The sequence below is a fragment of the Aethalodelphis obliquidens genome, unplaced genomic scaffold, assembly GCF_003676395.1.
Source record: "Aethalodelphis obliquidens isolate GAN/ISIS:26980383/991018 unplaced genomic scaffold, ASM367639v1 scaffold11, whole genome shotgun sequence".
Taxonomy (NCBI): Eukaryota; Metazoa; Chordata; class Mammalia; order Artiodactyla; family Delphinidae; genus Aethalodelphis; species Aethalodelphis obliquidens.
Window position 1 is genome coordinate 14,825,961 of NW_020837955.1, and position 14,924 is coordinate 14,840,884.

At 42.2% G+C, this 14,924-nt stretch overlaps 1 protein-coding gene across 3 annotated transcripts in view; it reads right to left on the reverse strand.

Moving 5' to 3' along the window:
• Window positions 1-3,235: 3,235 nt before the first annotated feature.
• Window positions 3,236-14,924, reverse strand: part of PIK3AP1 (phosphoinositide-3-kinase adaptor protein 1) — a 114,448-nt gene continuing 102,759 nt past the window's right edge. For all 3 annotated transcript variants that reach the window (XM_027112160.1, XM_027112161.1, XM_027112162.1), the window contains 2 exons: window positions 14,138-14,256; window positions 3,236-7,241 (listed from right to left, as the gene is read on the reverse strand). In XM_027112160.1, the coding sequence (XP_026967961.1) occupies window positions 7,184-7,241; window positions 14,138-14,256 (177 nt within the window). In that variant the 3' untranslated portion in view covers window positions 3,236-7,183. The remainder of the gene's footprint in view (window positions 7,242-14,137; window positions 14,257-14,924) is intronic.

Here is a 14,924-nt window from a genome sequence, read left to right on the forward strand (position 1 = left end):
GAAGGTCAGTAAATTCTCTGTGAATGAATAATCACAGTTTTGAATCAAGTGATGATGGGCAATTGAAGAACAAACAGTGTAAGTGCTGAATAAAGATGCATGAGTAGTTTCTTGCTTAAACATCCATCACCAGCCTCCACAGATTTGAGGCAGTAAGCATTTGCTAGGTGTTGTCAGGTGCTCTAGGTTAGCAATTACTTTGGGGTGGGGAGGACACAAGAAAAAGTATGAAGTATTCACTTGGGGAGTGTAGACCTACAACCAGGAAACATTACACATAGAAGAGAACAGAGATTACAGTGTACAAAAAAGAACTGCACAAAATGTGACCAACTCTGCAAATGTTTGATAGGCAATAAGAGCAATGGGCGACACTCTCACCACTATTATTCAACATAGTTTTGGAATTTTTAGCCACAGCAATCAGAGAAGAAAAAGAAATAAAAGGAATCCAGATTGGAAAAGAAGAATTAAAGCTGTCACTGTTTGCAGATAACATGATACTATACATAGAGAACCCTAAAGATGCTACCACAAAACTACTAGAGCTAATCAATGAATTTGGTAAAGTAGCAGGATACAAAATTAATGCACAGAAATCTCTTGCATCCCTATACACTAATGATGAAAAATCTGAAAGAGAAATTAAGGAAACACTCCAATTTACCATTGCAACAAAAAGAATAAAATACTTAGGAATAAACCTACCTAAGGAGACAAAAGATCTTTATGCAGTAAACTATAAGACATTCATGAAAGATATTAAAGATGATACAAACAGATGGAGAGATATACCATGTTCTTGGATTGCAAGAATCAATACTGTGAAAATGACTACACTACCCAAAGCAATCTACTGATTCAATGCAACCCCAATCAAATTACTGATTCAATGCAACCCCAATCAAATCTACTGATTCAATGCAACCCCAATCAAATTACCATTTTTTACGGAACTTGAACAAAGCATCTTAAAATTTGTATGGAGACACAAAAGACCCCGAATAGCCAAAGAAGTCTTGAGGGAAAAAAACGGAGCTGGAGGAATCAGACTCCCTTACTTCAGACTATACTACAAAGCTACAGTCATCAAGACAATATGGTACTGGCACAAAAACAGAAATATAGATCAATGGAACAGGATAGAAAGCCCAGAGATAAACCCACGCACCTATGGTCAACTAATCTATGACAAAGGAGGCAAGGATATACAATGGAGAAAAGACAGTCTCTTCAATAAGTGGTGCTGGGAAAACTGGACAGCTACATGTAAAAGAATGAAATTAGAACACTCCCTAACACCATACACAAAAGTAAACTCAAAATGGATTCGAGACCTAAATGTAAGACCGGACACTATAAAACTCTTAGAGGAAAACACAGGAAGAACACTCTTTGACATAAATCACAGCAAGATCTTTTTTGATCCACCTCCTAGAGTAATGGCAATAAAAACAAAAATAAACAAATGGGACCTAATGAAACTTAAAAGCTTTTGTACAGCAAAGGAAACCATAAACAAGACGAAAAGACAACCCTCAGAATGGGAGAAAATATTTGCAAATGAAGCAACTAACAAAGGATTAATCTCCAAAATTTACAAGCAGCTCATGCAGCTCAGTATCAAAAAAAACAAACAACCCAATCCAAAAATGGGCAGAAGACCTAAACAGACATTTCTCCAGAGAAAATATACAGATTGCCAACAAACACATGAAAGGATGCTCAACAGCACTAATAATTAGAGAAATGCAAATCAAAACTACAATGAGGTCTCACCTCACACTGGTCAGAATGGCCATCATCAAAAAATTTACAAACAATAAATGCTGTAGAGGGTGTGGAGAAAAGGGAACCCTCCTGTACTGTTGGTGGGAATGTAAATTGATATAGCCACTATGGAGAACAGTACGGAGGTTCCTTAAAAAACTAAAAATAGAACTACCATATGACCCAGCAATCCCACTACTGGGCATATACCCTGAGAAAACCCTAATTCAAAAAGAGTCATGTATCACCATGTTCACTGCAGCACTATTTACAATAGCCAGGAAGCAACCTAAGTTTCCATCGACAGATGAATGGATAAAGAAGATACGGCACATATATACAATGGAATATTACTCAGCCATAAAAGGAAATGAAATTGAGTTATTTGTAGTGAGATGGATGGACCTAGAGTCTGTCATACAGAGTGCAGTAAGTCAGAAAGAGAAAAACAAATACAAAAAACAAAAACACGTATGTATGGAATAGAAAAACAAAATGGTTCTCAGGAACCTAGGGACAGGACAGGGATAAAGACACAGACATAGAGAATGGACTTGAGGACACGGGGAGGGGGAAGGGTAAACTGGGACGAAGTGAGAGAGTGGCATGGACATATATACACTACCAAATGTAAAATAGATAGCTAGTGAGAAGCAGCTGCATAGCACAGGGAGATCAGCTAGGTGCTTTGTGACCACTTAGAGGAGTGGGATAGGGAGAGTGGGAGGGAGACGCAAGAGGGAGGAGATATGGGGATATATGTATATGTATAGCTGACTCACTTTGTTATAAAGCAGAAAAAAGTTATGTCTGGAAAGTTCTGAAGTTTGCATTGATTATTTACACTGAGTGGCATTTCTCTTCAAGACTAATATGAACTTACTAAAACATGAAACAAATTTCCCACGGTTCTCAAAAAAAAAAAAAGAGCAATGGGCGAGGAGAGAAAAGCAAACCCTATTTTGGTGGAGTATTTGGGAAAGTTTAATGGAGGGAAGAGCATGTAGGGCCATTAATTCAAGGAATATTTATTGAGCATCTATTATGTGCCAGGAACTCTGGTAGGTACTAGGAAATGATGATGATAAATGGCTTTAGGGGATAAAAGTCTGATAACAGTAGGCTTGGGAAGAAGGAATAGGAGATAAAATAACTGATTAGAGAAAAAGGAATATGGCTTCAAAGATTCTTGGAGGCTGATGACCCACAGGGCTCAAAAATTGTTAGGACTCAGGGGCACCATCAAAATCAGGGTTGTTCTGCCAAACTGGACAGTGTAAAACATTGATAAATCTTATTTCATCAGTTTCTTCATCTAGATTAATGATCTCATTCCCTGACACCAAAAAGGTTGAAGGGGAAAATGCCAGTGAAAGGAAACCCCTCTCAAATGGCTGTACAACTTCTTTTTCATGATAGTTCTAATAAGACTCAATTGGTTAAAGAGTTTATGACCAGCAAATGATCCAGAAAACCAGAATTTCAACCTTTTATTCTTAATAAACATGATCATCAAAAGTCTTGGTCTATAGATGACAACATATCTTCTGATTTCCATCTTCAGCTACCTTTTCTTTGAAATTTTATTTCTTCTTTCTACTTTATGTTTGTCTTGCTAGTAACTTTTCTATTGCTATTTACCACCTTCTACCTCTACCTTTTCTGTTCTAGATGAAGTGTTCTAGATACTGAAGAATTTTATAATTGGTCTGAATTCTTTCTTTAGGAAACAATCACTTAAAACATTGGTTCTTAGACCAAAGAGCAACTAAAGCTATTAATTTCTTTGTACAGTTCCCATTTCACTGTTTCTGACACATTTCTTTTAACTGATCTGTCATAACACTGATACAGAGCATGGAATGGGAGTTGCCACATAATAAGATCCCTTGCTAATTAGGTGGTGAGTCTAGTAAGGTTGTCTCCCTCCTTCATCAGAATGAGGTATTCCCCACCAAGGGGAAATGCCTTAGTCCTAAACTTAAAGAGGTGAAGGGACCTGAGTTATTACTAAACACAAAACATTTTACTTCACAGATGATGGGGAGTCAAGTTAAGTGAATTCAGCAAGTCAGCAGCAGTCCAAAATAAAATCCAGGTTTCCTGACTTCCAAGCCATGTTCTTTGTCTACATCATGCTAACTCTTACTGCATGGCTAGCTAACACATTTTCTCCTATATTGTGGGTTAAATGGGCTCTGGCGAGCTAGCCAAGGAATCTATTTATTACAGTTTCTATGAGAAAACGAATTCTGAGTTTGGCCTCAGAAGTCAGAACACATCTTTCTACCTCCTACTCACTCTCTTACCACTCTGATGAACATAGTATCTGGCCATCAGGAATGAATGAGGAAGGCCATCTTATATTCTTAATAACTCACCTGGAAATGAATAGAACACTATTTATCAAACCAAAGCAAATATTTATACAGGAAGATTCTTCAAAATTGAGGACTGATTTTTAGGATGAATCTTCTAGAGTTATCCAAATTAGCTACTTGTCTTTCTTAGAAATAAATCTGTTACTAATACTTCCTCAGCCAACCAGCTGCAAAACCACACACTATGCTTTGAAAGACAGCACAGAAAACCAACTTACTTCCAGGGGCAAATGCGAGAGGGATCTAAAAATCCCAGCTATTGAGGTGATGTAGGACAGAGTAGGATCTCTCTTTTTTAATAACAAAGTAAGACAAAAGAGGGGGAGAGGGTAGGTAACTTAGCTTGACTTGTAAAAATATTCATTGAAGTCATTTACATACTATTACTTTGCCTAATTATGGCAAAGCATTAGGGATTATTCACATCATTAAATACATCAAGTTAAATTATTTGATTGCAACACAAACCTCCTGTTCAGAGTCTCTCAGTATTCATACTGTGATGCTCATATAGTTGGGTTGTCTGCTCACAGGTTTTAACATAAGATGAAGGAACAGTGCTGGCCTGGGAACTGGAGGACAATGTACCTTGCACAGTTAGAGGCAAAGGCAATGGCAGTGAATATGACCAATAGCTTCACTGTCTATGAGCCAGTTTGTAAAATCTTGGGGAAGGATGGTGGCCACACAGCTGTCTCCCAAGGCATCATATAGAGAACTTTTTAACTGTCTCTTTGGACACCTAGCTACAATTTAGTTTCTGATTCTCATTGTATTTAAATTCATGGTTTTGTTACATAATGTATTCCTAAAAATGTATACAAAAGTTGAGTGTGTGGAAGTTGAATAAATTTACATTATAATGGGTGGTTCTGTTTCTAGAGAATGAAAAATTTCACCCCAGCATTAGAGACATTCTTTGATAACATGGTCCCAGAGTTTCATCCAAATTTTTCATTTTCCTCTTTTACTTTTACACACAACCAATCGTTTTGGATGTTCAGTGAACATTCAATGAGGATTTAAGACTTGTCATTTTTGACGTGGCACTCCTGATCATTTCCTTCTGTGTCTCAAGTGTGTGTCACATTTATGAAACCCAGGTATCTCATAAGCACTTTTAATTTTATGTTTTCCACTTATTTTCATATAAGAATAAAAATGCAATAAAATATTCCAATATTGCACAGTGATGTGCATACAAAGATGGTAACACCATTGGCTGGGAGCAGATTTTGCCATGTTACTGATCTAAATGCTTGTTAACCAAAGAATGTAAAAAAAAAAAAAATCTAAATTTCCCATCCAAAAGGGAGCTTAGAGGTACTAAATATCTTTAAAAGTATATCTTTTATCAAGATCAAATGTGCTTAAAACAGAGCCTATCGAGAAGAGGAAGGATAACCATACCAACCTTGTATTTCTCGTCTCCTTTTATCTCATATCACCCTATTTCTCCCAGATAAGTGACCAGGAGAGTAAAGGGACCATTGCAAAATGGCTACTATGTGCCAGGCATTGTGGTAGGTAAAATTTCCACAAATACTCTCTTAATGGCCGGCGCCATTAGTGTATTTTATGTCAGAAAAAAACAAAACAAAACAAAAAAACAGAAAAACAAAAACCCAAGATCTCAGAAGCTATTAACTTCAATAAGTCCTTGTTTGCTGGACTGAGGAATTCGATTGAAAAAGAACCATTGGTCATTACAAAAGGACCCAATAAAACTGTACTTAACTGGATCTTTAATAGTATGGCTTTTATATCTTTGTGTGGGATGGAGAATAATTTCATGGAGAAGCACCAGATTTCTGATAATTTTTAAAGAAATAGGTCTGATACTAATTGTACTGTATGTTTAAGCATCAGTTAAGGGCCTGTGCTTTGAAGGTAGATTTATGTGCTAGGGACTCAAAATTAATGATATGTTTAAGGCTCTACATTCTCTGCACAAATTTCCCAAGCCTGGTGGTAATAACGTGTATATAACGAAATAGATAACTATTTCTACTTTAAGTTCCTCCTTCTTCTTCTGACCCATCAGCAGAGTAAAAGTCAAGGGTCCTCCTCTCTCCTATGGCCAGAACTAAGATCTATTGCTCTGCATCTAAGGGTGCAGAGCAATAAGAGGGGTCCCTGGCATCCCAAGCTTCTGGTTCCCAACCATTTTTTAGATGTTCTTTGGTGGCATCACTGTTTTGCAAGCATACTGACTTATAAATGCTCCAAATACTTGATAGTCCCATACCTGGGAGATATGGAAGAAGGAAACTTCTGGAAGGCCAATAGTCAGTCACTGACCAAATTTCTACATCTGCGCATTTCTTGAGGGAGAGAGCTTGGCTATTTGGAGATGGTAAGTATGGTGACCTGATATCAGCAGGTCCTGATTCTAGACCCACCTCTTCGTCTAACCAACTGAGTGTTCTTGGTTCCAGGCTTCTGTGAAACCTCAGATTTGCCTTCTATATAAAAGGAGTTAGGACTCATCCCTCTCTAAAGTCCTTTTGAGTTTGTTGTATGTGACTAGCCCTGGCATTTAAACACCCTCCTGAAGCTACAGAAAAGCTGAAGAATCATTTAAAAATTAGGACATATCTTCTTACTTGAATACTGTAAGTCAAATCATAATCACTTCTAGAAATTAGATTGGACTAGCAAATAAGTAAGACCTAATATAAGTACATTTCAGTAAAATCACTTGTAATGTACATTTCTGAACAATCTTTTCAGGATCCTGACATGCCAAATTAGAGGTAAGTATTCCAATTAAGTCGTCATCCTTTTGGCAAACAAGAATAGGGATCAATATACTTGATGATGGTGAATGAAGTCCTTAGTTTCACCTCTTTGTGCCTTAATAATATCTTCTTCAAGGAAAGCCCAGACCAGCAGGGCTGCGACAATATCAGCAATGAGACTGGGTCTTAAGGTCAGCATTCAGGCCATAAAACTCAACATGAAGACATCATTAACAGGCTGAAAACCACAAGTCTCAAGGTCCCGAAGTAGGCAGGCTTTAGGAGGCGGAATCAGCGACCTCTGGGTGGAACAGGTGGAGGAGGATGGAAGGTCTCCCTGGTCGGAGGCCTGAAATGAAAGATAACACAATTATTATCAAATGAATTTAATTAACTAGTTCTCAGGCATCCATGATTTGTTGCAAACTTGGTATACTATGCAAAGGACATGTTCTTCAATTAATAAAAGTGGAGAAACATACGGACCTTTCAGTGGCATACATGCTAAGCTGTGGCTTGCAATCCTAGGTGCACATCAGAATCACCAGCAGAGCTTTGAAAAATAACAGTTGCCAGGCTCGATCCCAGACCTATTCCATCATAATCTCTGGAGGATAGGGTTCAAGCATCACAACTTTTAAATAGTGTCCCTCCTTCAACCAGTTATATTAACCATGTCGTTTATTTTCTGAGGCTTTGACATCTGGGCCCTGGCTGATCCTGGAGGGCCTGCCCCTCCTAGGGAAAGCTAATTCCTAGAGATAGCAAACAACCTGCAGTGAGCACACCTTTCACATGCAAACTAACCAGTCCAGAGCCCATACTCCAACCATGTCCTTTAATGGGACTCTCACATTCGGGACCACTATCCACTGCCCTAATCACCCCAGGGCCAGGTGCTAGACAACTGGAGACAGCCCCTTTGCCCCGGAGCCCGCTGAAATTATTCAAACTAGCCAATCCTTAATCTGCCTAGCCTGCCTCACTTGTTCCTTCCTGCAGAATCCAAAATAAAGGCTCTTGCCCATGTTTCTCCCCTCCCTGACATTTCTCCTGCCTAAACCTGGGGCTTTCCTGTGTGCCCCACCCCGGCATAATGTGCCCCCTCCTCTTGGGATCTAGGAGTATAACAAACTCCCTATTCAAAGGCTTCCCTGGTGCTGCAGTGGTTGAGAGTCCGCCTGCCGATGCAGGGGACATGGGTTCGTGCCCCGGTCCGGGAAGATCCCACATGCCGCGGAGTGGCTGGGCCCGTGAGCCATGGCTGCTGAGCCTGCGCGTCCAGAGCCTGTGCTCCGCAACGGGAGAGGCCACGGCGGTGAGAGGCCCGTGTACCACAAAAAAAAAAAAAAAAAAAGGCAGTTGTCTCCTGATCTGCTGACCTTGCCATACCTAAATAATAATAAAACCTATATTTTAAAACTCCAGTGATTCAAATGTGCAGCCAGGCAGGAGACACACTGCAGTGGGGAGATCCCTTGAGAGGACTTGAGAATTTCTGAAGTCGGCTTCTCACAACTACTTCCACCTGGGATCACTAAGTGTGTTGTTCCAACTCCATGTCTGCTTTCCTAGAAGCCTCCCTCCACGTTAGTCTAGATGGTTTTTGAACGGTACTAAATGACACTCCAGACAGACCTGGGTGAATGTATTTACAGAGGGTTCAACAACTACAGATGGTATTTCCTCATGTGTGCTGTAAAACCAATATTTAATTCTCTTGGAAGCAAGTCAGTAAGTCAAGAAAGAGAGCTTTGTCAGGTGCTGTAATTGAACTGTGCTACCCTGGAACTGCGTACTTGAGGACTGAATGAATCAGTGAGTAAATATTTACTAAATGTCTCTTGAATGCAAGTTTGTGTAGGTCAAGGAAATGACAAAAGAGTTGGGAAAAGACAGGCCATTTCAGGAGCCAGAGAGGGAGGCAGAAGTAGAAAAGAATAACAACAGACATCCTCAGGAGGGTCTGCAGTGGCACCTGGGAGTAGATGGTTTTGTGTGGTTGTCTCTTTATCCAGAGAAAACAAATGGACGGTCTCCTTCCATCACCCGACCTGCCCTGCGAACCATGGGCTTAAAGGAGAAAGCTGAAGGACAGTCAGGTGATACCACTTATCACTTGAGTAAGCTTAGGCTGGCTTCCTTGCTTCCTTCCTTCCTCTCAACAGACATTTATCTACTGTGCATCTACTCCTGGGTGTGGGCTATATCAGCAAGTAAAATGGGCATGGAACTTTCCCTTAAGGTGCTGAGAATATAATGGATGAGACAGACAACAGGGAAAATCAGTACGCTGCACTGAAAGTTTTGATAGGGCACATTCAAAACCTATGAGAACATATGGCAGAGGCATTTATGCACACATCTGGAGAAGAAGTTCAACTTCTCTGAACCTCTTTCTCATCTGCCAGACAGAGGTAAAGATACCTATGTTGGAGATGTAGGTATCTATATTGGAACTGCAGATACCTATACTGTGTGAGATGACAGTTGGAAAGTGGATAGCACTTTTGGCTTAGAGTAGGCACTCAAGAGGTAAAGCTAATAATTTTACTATTATGATGAAAGATGTATTCTTAGAACTTTTCCCCCTGTATGCCCCATAAGCCTTACATTTTACCTTCCATCACAAAAAGAGTCACGATTCCCTACTGGTCCCTCTTCCTCTGCTGCCCGACTCTGCAGTTGGGGCGAGTCTACACGCAAACCATCTCCACATTTCATTCTGATGAACAACCCAGCTAAGGATTGGAAGCCCCATCTCAGGGAAATGGGTTTGTGATTACAGACATATCAGAACCATGAAAATAAAGGTTATTAAATCAGAATCAAGTGGTGGTCTGTTGGGGAGATGGCCTCTCCAGGACGCTGGGAAGTTGGAGCTGGAGACAGGATTGTCCAGTCCAGAGACCCGGGCACTGGCTGCTTTCTCCTCCGTGTTGAGGGTGAGGTCTGTGCTGATGACAAGTTTGGTTCAAGAACCCAGCAATCCTAATGTTGGTTACATTCTTTTAAAGCAGGCCTATTATTTAGATGGTATGCTTTTGTATGATCACAACATTGTTAAAAATATCTTTAAGCTTCCCTATTAGTAAACAGCCTCCGGCCCAAGTCCCCTTACTCTCCGACCACTACCCCCCATCCCCCAGGGACTTCACAGATCTCGTTAGAAGTCAGCAGCTAAAGGATTAACTCTTGGTACTCCAGGAGGCCTTCAGAAGTATGTTCTGATTTGGCAGTACCTAGGCTACGCCTTAAAGGGGAATGCATAGATTGTTAGTGATTGGCAAATCACTAGTAAATGTCAAAACATATTAAAAAACAAGGGGGCAATGGCTCAGCAAGATGTTGGCTTCTTTTTTTTTTTCTCTACTGGCACGACTTTACCTATGAAGAGTGTGATATTGTCAGCTGCCCACTCTATAGGGACTAATGCCCTGCAAGGGAAATGCCATGCAAAGATATAATGCATCTGCTCCTGTTCTTGTCACCATCTGCCTTTCCTAACTTTGAAGTATAAATATATTAGGAACTTACAGCGGGTGGGAATGTGAAGCTTCTTTCCACTAATCTGTAACCCACCTGCACTGTGGTACACGACTTGATGGCTAGCTGTCAACCCAAGCAGTAGCAGTCTATCCATCCACCCATTCACTCACTTGCATGATAAATATTTGCTAAATTCCTAGCAGGCGCCAATTACCGATTTAACTCCATTCTGTGCTGGGGAGAGTGGAAAAAAATTTTTTTCTTATCAAAAATCTCTAGGGACTTCGCTGCAGTGGTTAAGAATCCACCCGCCAATACAGGTGACAACGATTCGATCCCTGGTCCGGGAAAATCCCACATGCTGTGGAGCAACAAAGCCCGTGTGCCACAACTACTGAAGTCCCCGCGCCTAGAGTCTGTGCTCCCCAACAAGAGAAGCCACCGCAATGAGAAGCCCGCGCACCGCAGCGAAAGAGTAGACCCCGCTCGCCGCAACGGGAGAAAGCCCAGCGCGCAGCAGCAAAGACCCAAAGCAGCCAAAAATAAATAAATCCATAAAATTTAAAAAACAAACAAACAAAAACAATCTCTATTCTTTTGAGGTTTACCATCTACTTGAGGAGACAGATATGTAAACAAGGGCCGCAACATGGCATGAATTATAATGGAGGTATTTGGGGAACCACAAGAAGGTTCACTCTGAATAGGAACATCAGGGAGGCTTCACAGAAGAGGTAATGTTTGGACAGAGTCCTAAAGGATGTGTAGGAATTTTCTAAGCAGAGATCGGAAGGGAGTAGGAAGACAACATTCCTGGCAGAAGGAACAGATTGAGCAAAGACAGCACAAAATGACACAGCTCACTAGGAATTCTTAAGGGGGAAACATCAGTGACTACAAGAGAGGGGTGGGACTCAGGGCAATGGCATGCTAAAAAATAGAGAATTAAATTTAAGGCTTTCATGCCAGGAGGTGCCATCACCAGCTATTTCTGCTCTAGAATGGGCACTCTCTGGTGCAGTGGAGGAGGGACTGCCTGGAGGCAGGGAGGTGAGTGTGGGCCTACAGGGATGAACTCAGGCACTGGCAGATGGAGAGAAGGGGTAGATCTGAAAGCTGCAAGGGCAGCAAAATGAACACGAGCCTGGGGCGCTTCGAGGGAGGCAGGGATGGAGGCTGACCCCGGGGGCAGGCGCTTGAGGAAGAGAGAGAATAGTGCCACGTCTCAGGCTGGGGAATGGTGAGAAGAAGGCAGTTTGGGGCAGAGGATGGCAGGTTGGATGATGAGTTCAGTTTTGCATGGGCTGCGTCTGAGATCTTGGTTGAACACCTGGTGAAGTTCCCAATGAACAGTAGGAAACAGAAGGCCAAGGTACGGATGGCGATGGAGACTTGGAGTCATTGCTGACAATTCAAGCTCTGGGGACAGCATGCAGAGTGAGACGAGGAGGGGACCAGGGCTGGAGAGAGTGATGAGCAGGATGTGCTGTTTGAGAGAAAGGGGGGGTTCAGGAGAACATGAGTGGGGAAGAGCGGCCAATTCCCAGATCTGGAAGTGGAATGGAGACCACCAAGGTCAGCCTCCCCTCCTGTCCGCCAGTGGGTCAAGCATTCAGGAGAGAGGCCCATTTTATTCTTTGCTCAAACATCTCCTCATTTTATTATGAAAATTACATACACACTTTCAGAACAATTGCATCTTTTCCAATCTTCACACCAAAAATGCACCCAAACCCCGTTTCTATCAGAGATTTCTTTGCAAACACCATTTCTTTAGTAACATATGTTTTCCTCCTTTTCTCTCCCCATCTTTATCACAACATGCTTCCAGACTCCCCCAAAACAATTCATCTGCCATCTCTCTTTACACATTAAATGCATCCCAGTTTCCAGCCTTTAATTTCTGGAACCCATTTCTCTGGTTGTTCCCTCTCCTGTAGACAAAATCCCACAGAGTCTTTGTAGCTATATATTCGAGACATTCTTTTTAATCTTGGTACAATTAGATAACTGCCTCCAAAGTCTTTACCTTCAGGAATAAAAGGTCTGAGATCTTGTATCTTCTCCCATGACACCTGGACCTCCTTGGACAGGTGTAACAAAATGACTAAAAGACTGGACCCTGGAGTCAGGCACACATAGGTTTGCCACAGACATAAAGTCTCCATCCAGTCTTAAGCCCCGGTTTCTACATCTGCAAAATGGGATAACACTAAACATCTACCACCTAGAGTTGTGAAGAGAATTAAATGAGCTAATGCATTTAGTGTGTTTAACAGAACACCTGACACATAGTAAACGCTCAATAAATATTAGCATTTATTACCACAATTGCTCTCCAAAAACACCCCTCCCCAATCCCCAACTATATATAATTTTCAAGCAACAGAACATTATGCAAATTCAGGTGATTGGACTAGGTCATCGCTAAGGTTCCTTCTAGGGCTAATGTTCTAATATGTGAACTCTATTCTACACCAGGGAAACATGCTCCGTGAGTGTGAAGCAGCTTGGGACCGAGGGAGGCTTGTGTAGCAAGTGTCAGTACGTGAATGTTGCTGGGAGCACACGGAAAAGCGGTAATAGCAAGGGGAGAAATGGAAGGATCCTCAGCGCAGGGTCAGCTGCTTTTTCCAGAAAAGCGGAAGAAAAGCCTCCTTGTGGTACTTTCTCGACAAATTTCACTGATGAGGTTCATTTGAGTTACAAGTTTCAAATTGAAAAAAAAAAAAAAAATCCTAGTTTAAAAAAAACTTCATCCTTTTAATCTCCCCCCACCCTCCCCCACCCCCCACCCCCCCACGCCACATTGTATTTCAGACATCAAAGAATTAAACTCCCAAGGCAAGCCTAGGCTTTTATTCCCAAAGGCTCCTTTCTGCCTTGGCAGACAAGCTAGCTTTGACCACCTCTTCTGTGACTCCGGAAGACCTTAAAAAGGTTCCTGCCAGAAGCCTGAACACAAACAAAGACATACATCAGAGCCCCATAAGTCAGTCACACTCTTTTGTCTAATGCCCAGTTCCAAACCTCCATAGGCTCATCCTTCTCATAAAAAACACTCAGACTGTTGGGCTCTTACTAAGGGCCAGAAACACAATACTTACGACTCTGTGAGGAAGTTCATTGACTATCTCCGTTTTTTTTTTTTTTGGCCACACCACGCGCAGCATGAGGGATTTTAGTTCCCGGACCAGGGATCAAACCCGAGCCCCCTGCAGTGGAAGCTCAGAGTCTTAACCACTGGACCGCCAGGGAAGTTCCTACTATCTCCATTTTATGGACAAGGAAAGTAAGGCACATGACAGTTAAATAATTCATCCAAGTTCACAAGTGGCTGCCGGAGACTTCCCCAGGCAGTGTTTCCCCACCACCACACCTTGCTGCCTCTCACCTTTATTTCCACTCCCAATTCCTTCTTATCTCCTTGTCCCCAAAAGGCACTGTCTCCACTATGCGGCCAAGGGAATTAGTTATTCGGGAGCTGAATTCTAACCAGATAAAAATTATGCAAAACATTGACCTTTACCGATGTATTTCACTGACAAAATATTGCATTTGTTATTTAGAGTATGTGCAACTGAATAAAGCATCCCTCAAGTTAATGAAGAGTCCACATTGAAATGTGTCCAAAGTATGCACTTCAGTGAGTCTAGCTCTGTGCTCATTCTTAGGTCATTTTAGATGTCCCCAGATCCTACACTCCCCTGAAACTCAGAGAGTGAGGAAAAAATGTCCCGTCAGCTTCGATGTTACCTCTGTGAGGCGGCTCGGGGCGGCACCCTGGGGGGCCTCTCAAGGGGCATGATGGGTGCGCTGTCCACTGGTGGGGGGCCTGGACTACGACTTCTGGCAACCTCGGGGGCTTCATTATCCTACAGCAAAAAAGATGAGAAAGAAGGGTGAAAATCACATTAAGCAACAGCATAGTTGGACACACTCCATCCCACAAGCTCCTCAGCCCTCCCCAGGCTTTGGCTGAAGGTTACTTACTGACTGATAATCAACCCAGCAATACCAGGGCAGTTTTCCACTGACACTGACTCCCAGAGTCACTGAGGAGACCATCAGACCCAAATTATCATTAGCGATTCGAGCTCTTGTTCCTCACTACTCAGTGTGACATGTGGGCCACCAACATCACCATCGCCTGGGGGCTTGGGAGAGCCACAGGGTCCCAGGCTCCTCCCCACACCTGCTCCATCAGAACCCACATTTTCACAAGATCCTACGTATTTCTTATGCATGTTAAAGTTTGAGGAGCATTGCTCTATGTAACCAGATAGGGCTGGAGAAGTTTTATTTTTAAACAAAAGTCCCTTTTTGGGACAACAGAACGGTGACTGGTCCTCAGTCACAGGGTCATAAGAGCTGTGCACTGGTGGGCGGCCCACCCCTAGGACCCTACCTCAGGGAGTCTCCTGGGTTGGCAGTGACCCACGTGACCTCACCCGCACATCCCAGCTGCTGGTCACTGGATCAGGATACACACCCTGACCCAAACTGGGCCTCAGCCTAAGGCAGCAACTTACACTCTGCTCAG